Raw genomic sequence first — 9,235 nt, forward strand, 5'->3', positions numbered from 1 at the left:
ACCTGCCTCTGCCTCCCAAGTGCTGGGATTAAGGGTGTGTGCCACCACTGCCTGGCAGGTTTTTAAATTATTATTTTAAAAAGTAACTTTACTCATGTATACAGGTGTGCACCTGTGGAGGTCAGAGGGTGTCCTGTCCCCTGGAGCTGGAGTTCCAGGCACTTGAGTTTGTTGATGTGGGTGCTGGGAGCAGGGACTCTGCCAGAACACAGCCATCTCTCCAGCCCAGTGCTTAAGATCTTCCGTAGGGGAATTTACATGACTAAAGGAACAGGAATTCGCTTGGGAAAGGGAGGGTGAAGGGGATGGTCACTGTGCTAGAAGAGTGGCCCAGACCATCAGGCCCAGGGTTTTTCTCAGTACACCTTGATACATCTGTCTAAGGACAGCGTTAGATTTTTGAACAAGGAACCCACTTTAGTCACAAGGGAACACATTATCTTGAACAGTTGGTATTAGCAAAGAGATGGTGAAATAAATTCAGTGTCCATAACCCAGCTCTGTAACCTATCTGTGGTGTGACTTGGGGCAGATCAGGTGACCTATTTCACATAGGTGTGGTAAGTAGTCTTCTAGTGGACGAAACTCAGGAAAAGGGGGTTGGGTGGTTAGCTTGTGACAAGTACTCAATTATTGTGTTAGATACTTCTAGAAATCCTTACAAAAATAAGTAAACACATTATTTTTATCATATTTACTGTGTGTGTGTGTGAGTGTGCACATTCACACACTCACTTTGCACATGGAGTGGTGGGAAGACAACTTTTGGGATTCAGTTTTCTCCTTAGGTTCTTGGAATCAAAGTTAGATTTAGTTGTCAGGCTTGGTGACAAGTGTCCCACGATGAGCTGTCTTGCTGGCCCATACAGATTAATTTTTGAAAAAGTTCAAAATATAGGTGGTGTGATGATGCACACCTTTTCATGTCAGTACTGGAGAGGCAGAGGCAGGTGGATCTCTGTGAGTTTAATGCTAACCTGCTCTACAAAGCAAGTCCAGGACAGCCAGGGCTACACAGAGAAACCATCTTGAAAAACAAATGAACAAACAAACAAACAGTCAGATACATTTAGGAATGAGAAATCACTCTATGGAAACTAACTGCGTTAGAGTATATACAATGTTAAGGTCGGTGGTGAAAGGGTAGAATGGAAAGGCGATGCCTATTTTCTACTTTTTTTGGTTTTAATACTTTAATTTGTGTGTGTGTGTGTGTGTGTGTGTGTGTGCACTCTTAGAAAGTAATGACTATAATTTTCCTTAACTCTTTGTTTTACAAAGTGAATAAAAACAATACAGGCAAAAGGAGAATTAAGTTTGTAGGTGAGGCTGTAATCGCTGATAGGCCAAGGTTTTCTGTTTGACTGGTGCCTTCTGGAGCCATCGCATCTGTTTAAAAGGACAGAGGGGCTAGTCATGGAGCTCAGTGGTGGACTGCTTGCCTAGTGTACTCAAAGTGCCTGGGTTCAAGGCCCAAAGGCTAGGGTGGCGAGTCTAATATGTCACCTGCCTTCCTTACTTCCTTTTACTACCACACTCCACACGGGCAAATCTCTGCCCCAATAGGCAGGCTTTCCAGCTATAGATCTTGGCTGGTCAACCCTTTTATCTACAACACTAACTCCCTCATCGCTCTCATGGAGGGCTGCTTCTTCCTCATTCTGTACTTCCAGCCTAAAAGTCACAGCTTTTGAAACTCAAAAGGAGTCTCATATTATTTTCTACCTTGCATCATTCAACACAGATCATATTTGTTCTTATTTTACACACACACATACACACACACACACACACACACACACATTTCCTACATTAGCTAGCTCCATGTCTACAAACATCTTTTTTCAGTCTACCCAGCTTTGTTAAACATTATTAATACATTAAACATCAGTACTTGCTAAGCACTCGATTATTACCAGGCTGGCCTCGAACTCAGAAATCCACCTGCCTCTGCCTCCCAAGTGCTGAGATTAAAGGTGTACGCCACCACCACCCAGCTTCAATTATTTGTTTAATGAAACAACAGTATCTAGTGCCTCTTTCAGCTAAGAACATATTAGGTTTTAGGATCAAAATAAAAATCAGTCTGGGGCTCTGGCGAGGTGGCACAGCAGGTAAGAGCACTGACTGTTCTTCTGAAGGTCCTGAGTTCAAATCCCAGCAACCACATGGTGGCTCATAACCACCTGTAATGAGATCTGTTGACTGTCTGAAGACAGCTACTGTGTACTTATGTATAATAATAAATCTTTGAAAAAACAATCAGTCTGGAGGGCGCTTTATGGGTCAGGGAAACAAACGATGCCTCTCTGTGATAAAACTGAACAAATGGGTGCATTCCAAGGAACTTAGCTGGAACCTGACTGATAAAATCTACCAACGGCTCAAACGTTCTCCAAACAACTTGAAGAACACTTGCAGGTTTTGCTTTCAGATTTGCCTCCCTTTCTTCTCAGGTGTGCTGGAGCCTGAACTCAGGCTTTGCGCATGTTAGGCAAGGCCTCTAACACTGAGTCATGAATGGACCCTAAGCCCTGCCAACAACCCATGACTTAGGTCTAAATCTCTCTCTAATGATAATGGGCTGACTACATAAAGAATGATCCAAAACCCTTATTAAAAATCCAGATTTCCAAAGACTCTGGCTCAGTATCTGTGAAGCATGGCTCCATGATTCGCACATGTAAGAATTACAAAATGTGCACACACTTAAACAGTACAAAGTAGTTTAGGGCAAAGTTTCCTTCCACTCTGCTACCAGTTTCTTTGGTAGAGGAACTGTTTTGACCTGAGCTCGCTCGAGAGCTCTCTCTCTCTTTCCCCCTCCCTTCACTTCCTTTCTTCTTCTTTTACCGCCCCCCCCCCAGGTGTGTGTGTAGCCCAGCTTGTTGGTTTTGAACCCACAGCCCTCTTGCCTCAGCCTCCTCAGTACTAGGGTTATCAGAGTGTCCACCACAGCTGGTTCTAATACAGTTTTTTCAGCACCCCCACCCCCACCCCGCCCAATCCCATCTAACAATGTATGTTGGAAGAATGCACTTGTTTCGTTTCCGTGTTACAGATCAAACCCTGGGGCTTGGAGCATGCCAAGCAGGAACTCTACCAGTGAGTGAGCAACAGCCTCAGTCAGGTATTTGTGTTTTTAACGAACATTCTAGATGATTCTGATGGGAAACCACATTTAGAAACCACTCGCTGCCCCAGTGTTAAAGGATTAGTAAGTTCAACTCAGTGACACATCACAAATGGATGTTGTCAAAACTCGCCTTGCTTCCTTGATCCCTGCCCCTTGGGTTCCCTAAGAAATAGGTCTTCCTCCAATGTCTCCAGGAAACACTATAACTACTTAATGAATGATGCAAAACTATGTCAGTTTCAATCCCTGGAATCCATTCCTGCCCACCATTACCTTTAATGGCAAGCCTGACAAATCCTACATGACAGACATTTTGGTATTTGACTTAGTGAAGTTGGACCTACACTGAAGGGCTCTTTTTCTCTCTCAGCATGAAATCATTTGAACTGAGTACAACCGATGTACCAAATCCTCACCGATACAGCATCCTGTCCTCCACCAGAATGGCTTTCTTACCATCTGGTCAAAAGCAATTAACTGTTGAGCGAAAATTGCATCGTCGGACAGAATGTAATTAGTTCCAAGATCTGGCTCAGGGTGACCTGACTTGACCTAACCTGGAGCCGGCAAGGGCTCAAGCCTTCCGCCGCTCTAGCGTTCCCTTCCCATCCGCTACAAGGACTGCAGAGGGAATTTCCTTTTGGCGCGGAGGGCAGTCGCTCCGAGGGACACCAGAGAATCTCGTCTGCAGTGTCGCTTCCACCACCAGGGACACGAGGGGGAGGTATCCTCACTTTCTCTACTTTGAGCCAAAGAAGCAAGGTTCCCTGGCTTCTTGGGGAATCCGCCAAGATCAGTCGGCTAACCCCAATCCCTAGCTGAAGAAGAGCTTGCTCCCATCCGGAGCGTGTGTCTCCTTGGGGCTTAGATCATGAAGCTGGAAAGGGGTTCAGGGAATCCCACCTCACTGTCCTTGCCCTAATGGATCTTTTCTCCCACCCTTGGGCCCCTCTTCCTCCCCTCGGCGGATCGCTTCCAGCGGCCACCTGTCTTCTTCCCACTGACCCCAGTCCCCTCACCCAGCATGATGGGGCTGAGCCGGCGGGCCAGGCCCTTGGACAGGTCGTACACGTAGAGCTTCACCGGATAGAGATTTGGCGGCTCCATCAGGACCCGTGGCGGCGGCCACGATGGCCCTCGGGCACCCGGCAGCGGCTTGGACCTTCCGGTACCGGACCAGGGTGGGAAGAGGAGGGAGCGAGGGACCGAGCCGGGGCCCGGCCTGAGGGCGGGGGAGAGGCGGCCCTGCGCTGCTCGCGCCCCGACACCCGCGACCGGCAACGACTACTGTGAGGTGACAGAGAGAGAGATCCCAGAGACTCCGCACTGAACAGGGGGTAGGGGCGGGGACGCACTTTCACGCATGTGCGTTCGGTGCTGACGGGCTTCGGGGGCGGGGCTTCCAGTGAGGGGCGGGGCTTTCTCTGGACGCACGCGTTCCAGTTTAGGGAACAGGGGGGTGGAAACCGGAGATGCGAGTGGGCGTGCCCGCTTGACGGGTCGAAGGGCGTGTTGTGCGTGATGACGCAAACGTCGCTGATTGGGCGAGAGACCTGGATCCCGCGTGGACGTGGTGCCCACCTTCTACGGTCCCAGTGGCGTGCTCGCCTGCGGCTAAGGTAGCCCGCCGCACTCTGTGTGTTGGGTGAGGCCTGCCTTGGTGGCCTTGCTTGCACGCTTGAAGGCCCCTGACCTTCCCACGGAGCATCGCTGTCGACCGAGACACTCTGGGTCCTGCTCCTTTCTCCCCAGGAGGCGGAACAGGACAGGTGGTTGAGCCAATCTCTAGCTGAAGGTTGGGGGAGAAATGAAGACCAGTGTTTCACCCAGAGCACCAAGTGCGCTCCCAGTCCAGTTGGAGCTGGAGATAGGACCTTCAGTGCTGAGCCGCTACCTTATACCTCGCCCTCACCCCCAGCCATTTTGCTCCTGCAGCATCATCTTTAAGGGATAGCCAAGGGGAGGTTGTTGCAGCAATGGTCCCCATGCTCATTTCTCCTGCCTCTCCAACGATCAAGAGCTTTTGAGGAAGCAGGAGCCATCATTCACATTTTTTATTAGTGACCCGAGCATTTAAAACAGATAGAAAGAGAACCCAGAAGAGTCTGTCTGTCCTTTCTTTCCTTTTCCTTCCTTCTTTCTTTTCTTCCTTCCTTCCTTCCTTCCTTCCTTCCTTCCTTCCTTCCTTCCTTCCTTCCTTCCTTCCTTCCTTCCGTGTGTGGCATAGGNTTCCTTCCTTCCTTCCTTCCTTCCTTCCTTCCTTCCTTCCTTCCTTCCTTCCTTCCTTCCTTCCGTGTGTGGCATAGGTCCAGGCACACTGTAGGCAAGCGCATTACCACAGAGCTACCTTGCTTGGTATTTTTTTCCATTTAAATTTGTTCACAACTTCTCTCACCTAGTGAGCAAACCAACATGTCAGAGTGGGAGTCCTACTACAAAACTGAGGGTGAGGAAGAGGAAGAGGAGGAGGAGAGCCCCGACACAGGTGGTAAGTGGCCTGTGTGGAAGAAAGATTTTCGCTGTGTACTTTTTCTTTTTTTTTTCCTTTGCCGGGAGTACTTTATACTGTCTGATAGCGCTCCCTCTTCTCCCCAGATATCTAAAATATTTTTTCTCCCTTTGAGTTTTACAGAGTTATTATTCAGGTCCTATTTCAGTCTATGAACATTCCTAACCCTATTTTTTTTTTAAACTAGCCACAGATAGAGTATTTATTAATCTTTAATAAGTGACTCTTTCCAAGGTAATATTTGTCACTTTATTTGCTTAACATATCTTTGGTTTAAAAAAAAATCTACTTATTTTTATTTTATGTATGTGTGTACACTCTGTGCATGTCTGGTGCAAAAGGAAGCCAGAAGAGGGAGTTGGATCTCCTGGTACTGAAGTTATAGGTGGTTGTGAGCTCCCATGTGTGTTCTGTGCAGTGAGCCTGGGTCATGGGCAGCCAAGTGTTCTTAGCCACTGGTTTAACCACTGAGCAACCTCTCCAGCTCCCGTTTGTTTGTTTTTGAGGCAAGGTCTTATGTAGACCAGGCTGACTTCAAACTCACTTTGTAACTGATGTTGTAACTGATGTCGACTTTGAGCTCCTAATGACTCCTGGGAATCGAGTTAACATGAAAGTGGGTGCATTGGTGGCTACACATCCTGGTCTCAACCTTGCCTCCTGCCTGGAATCAGCCCAGCTCCAGGCTTGTACTAGGAACCTTCCTCATGGTGTAAGAGACTCCCAGGGGCTGGAGAGATGGCTCAGTGGTTGAGAGCACTGGCTGTTCTTCTACAGGACCTGGGTTCTAATTCTGGCATCCCCATGTCGGTTCACAACCATCCATAGCTCTATTTCCAGGGGACCTAATGCACATTTCTGATCTCTGAGAGTACCAAGCACACACATGGTTTACACACATATATATGCAAGCAAAACTTTCACACATAAAATGAATACATTAATTTTTTTTTTTTTTTTTTAAAAAGACAGTCACTCTTTGTAGCCTTAGCTGTCCAGGAACTCATTCTGTAGACTAGCCTGGTCTCGAAGGAAAGAGATCTGCCAGCCAATGCCTCCTGAGTGCTAGGATTAGCACTCCCAGCTAAAAAAAAATTTTTTGAAGGAAATAAAAATAAGTCACAACTAATTATTTTATATATATATATATATATATATATATATATATATATATATATGACTCAGGGTCCTGACAGGAGTGGAGGCTTTAAGTGGGTTCATCTTATAATTTGTCAAGTTCTACTTGTACACTATGGGCTTGTCTCTGTTTTGTGTGATTGGTAAACATAATAAATATGATGCAAAAGGCAAACATTGTCTTCCATTTATTTTTCCATAGGAGAATATAAATATTCAGGAAGAGATAGTTTGATTTTTCTGGTTGATGCCTCCAGGGCTATGTTTGAATCTCAGGGTGAAGATGAACTCACACCTTTTGATATGAGCATCCAGGTAAGAGACATTATTCAACTCACAAAAACTGAATGGGCGTGGTGGCTCATGTCTCTTATCCCAGCACTCAGGAGGCAGAGGCAGAGAGATCTCTGAGTAGAGGCCAACCTGGTCTACAGGGCGAGTTCCAGGATAGACAAGGGCTACATAGTGAGACCCTGTCTCTAAACACAAAACTAAAAAATAGGAAGAAGACTGTGGAGCAGAACGTGTGTGGGTAATCAGGTCAGGACGGCAGGAGTAGCCTGTGTCTCCTGACTGAGTGGCTTAAGCCTGCTGTACAACACTAGTTCCAGGGCTGTCAGACTATTTCTTATCCACAGGCCTCATGTGGCTTCTAGAATTTCCCTTTGGTGTCAGTCATACTTCATTTGTAGCTGTCCCCTCCCACTTCTAAAGATGCTCTGGGAATGATGGCATATGCCTGTAATCTGCACCTTGGACAGTAAAGTAGGAAGAGTAACACCATAGTGACAATCTGCCAAGAAGGAAATTAGTGCCACTTTAAATTGTTTTTTTTGTTTTTTGAGATAAGGTTTTGTACCTTGTCTTTTGCTATTTTGTGGGTTCTTGTTTCTTCTCCCCTTCCCCACCCTTTTTCTTTTTTCCTGTCAACCTCTAACACTAAGATAAGAGGGAAGAAAGAATAGAGAGGAAAGGGCTGGAGAGATGGTTAAGAGCACTGACTAGTTTTCCAAAGGTCCTGAGTTCAAACACCAGCAACCACTTGGTGGCTCATAACCATTTGTAATGAGACCTGATGCCCTCTTCTGGTGCGTCTGAAGACAGCTACAGTGTACTTAGATATAATAATAAATAAATCTTTGGCTCGGAGCAAGCTGGGTTGACTGGAGCGAGCAGAGCTGACTGGAGTGAGCAGAGTTCCTGAATTCAATTCCCAGCAACTACATGATGGCTCAACCATCTGTACAGCTACAATGTACTCATATACATAAAATAAATAAATAAATCTTAAAAAAAAAAGAATAGACAGGAAAGGAAAGAGATCCCTGAATAGAGTCGGGGTTGGAAAGAGGATGACGTTATTTTGACACTGCTTCCTGCTGGTTGGGGCAAGTTTGACCTTCATCATCAGGATACCCAATTTCTTCTTGTTTCTTTCTGCAAACCATTTCTTTAACAAACCATGACCAACAGCAACCAACAACCCACCCTGTCTCTTGGAGTCCTAGAATTTATATTCTCTCCCAAAAGTCTCCAGAATGCCAAGCTGCACAATTGCAGAAACTATTGGCAGCTGAAAAAAAAAAAACCCACCCCTGCTAGAGCACGAGGCAAATCGTAGTCACGGTGGAGGACAGTCTGGAGCAGCTCCACACCCCGGGCCTGGGGTTAACATGAAAACACATTTTTACAATATTTCTGTGTTTTTCAAAGAAACTGAAACTCCAAAATTGTCACTACAGGGTCTCTCTGTGTGGCCCTGGCTGTTGCAACTCGCTGTGGAGAGTGAGTTCCTACAGGTTTGCCTGCCTCTGCCTCCTGACTGCTGAGACTAAGGTGTGCACTACTACCACCTGGCTGTTTTTAAATTTTAATCATTGTGTGTTTGTGAATGTGTGTGTGTGTGTGTGTGTGTGTGTGTGTAGGGTCAGTGGTATTAGAGCATCTGGAGCTGCAGTTACAGATAGTTGTGAGCTGCCTGGTGTGATTTTTCTGGGAATTGAACCTGGGTCTTCTGCAAGAACAGTATGTGCTCAGATGGTTACTGAGCCATCTCTCCAGCCCTCTCACCCATTATTATTATTATTATTATTATTTTTGGTTTTTCGAGACAGGGTTTTTTTGTGTAGCCCTGGCTGTCCTGGAACTCACTCTGTAGACCAGGCTGGCCTCAAACTCAAACATCCAACTGCCTCTGCCTCCCGAGTGCTGGGATCAAAGGCGTGCGCCACCACTGCCCGGCTACTTTTATTTTATTTTATTTTTTTTAAAGGATGTATTTACGTATGTGAGTACATTGTTGCTCTCTTCAGACACACCAGAAGAGGGCATCAGATCCCATTACAGATGGCTGTGAGCCACCATGTGGTTGCTGGGAACTGAACTCAGGAACTCTGGAAGAGCAATCAGTGCTCTTAATCTCTCTAACCCCCTATCAGTACTTTTTTTTTTTT

At 46.3% G+C, this 9,235-nt stretch overlaps 2 protein-coding genes across 5 annotated transcripts in view; one reads left to right on the top strand and one right to left on the bottom strand.

Annotated features, from left to right (window-relative positions):
- Positions 1-4,498, bottom strand: part of Desi1 (desumoylating isopeptidase 1) — a 22,158-nt gene extending 17,660 nt beyond the window's left edge. Inside the window, exon 1 of one of the 2 annotated variants that reach the window (XM_029548190.1) lies at positions 4,156-4,344. In XM_029548190.1, the coding sequence (XP_029404050.1) occupies positions 4,156-4,243 (88 nt within the window). In that variant the 5' untranslated portion in view covers positions 4,244-4,344. Of the gene's footprint in view, positions 1-4,155 lie in introns of both variants that reach the window. The other variant, XM_021216590.2, reaches the window with a different exon arrangement.
- Positions 4,499-4,653: 155 nt separating this feature from the next.
- Xrcc6 (X-ray repair cross complementing 6) overlaps positions 4,654-9,235 on the top strand; it is a 25,213-nt gene continuing 20,631 nt past the window's right edge. Inside the window, exons 1-3 of one of the 3 annotated variants that reach the window (XM_021216685.1) lie at positions 4,654-4,755; positions 5,536-5,624; positions 6,985-7,097. In XM_021216685.1, the coding sequence (XP_021072344.1) occupies positions 4,658-4,755; positions 5,536-5,624; positions 6,985-7,097 (300 nt within the window). In that variant the 5' untranslated portion in view covers positions 4,654-4,657. Of the gene's footprint in view, positions 4,932-5,535; positions 5,625-6,984; positions 7,098-9,235 lie in introns of all 3 variants that reach the window. The other 2 variants (XM_029531113.1, XM_029531112.1) reach the window with 2 other exon arrangements.

The sequence above is a fragment of the Mus pahari genome, chromosome 17 (assembly GCF_900095145.1).
Source record: "Mus pahari chromosome 17, PAHARI_EIJ_v1.1, whole genome shotgun sequence".
NCBI lineage: Eukaryota > Metazoa > Chordata > Mammalia > Rodentia > Muridae > Mus > Mus pahari.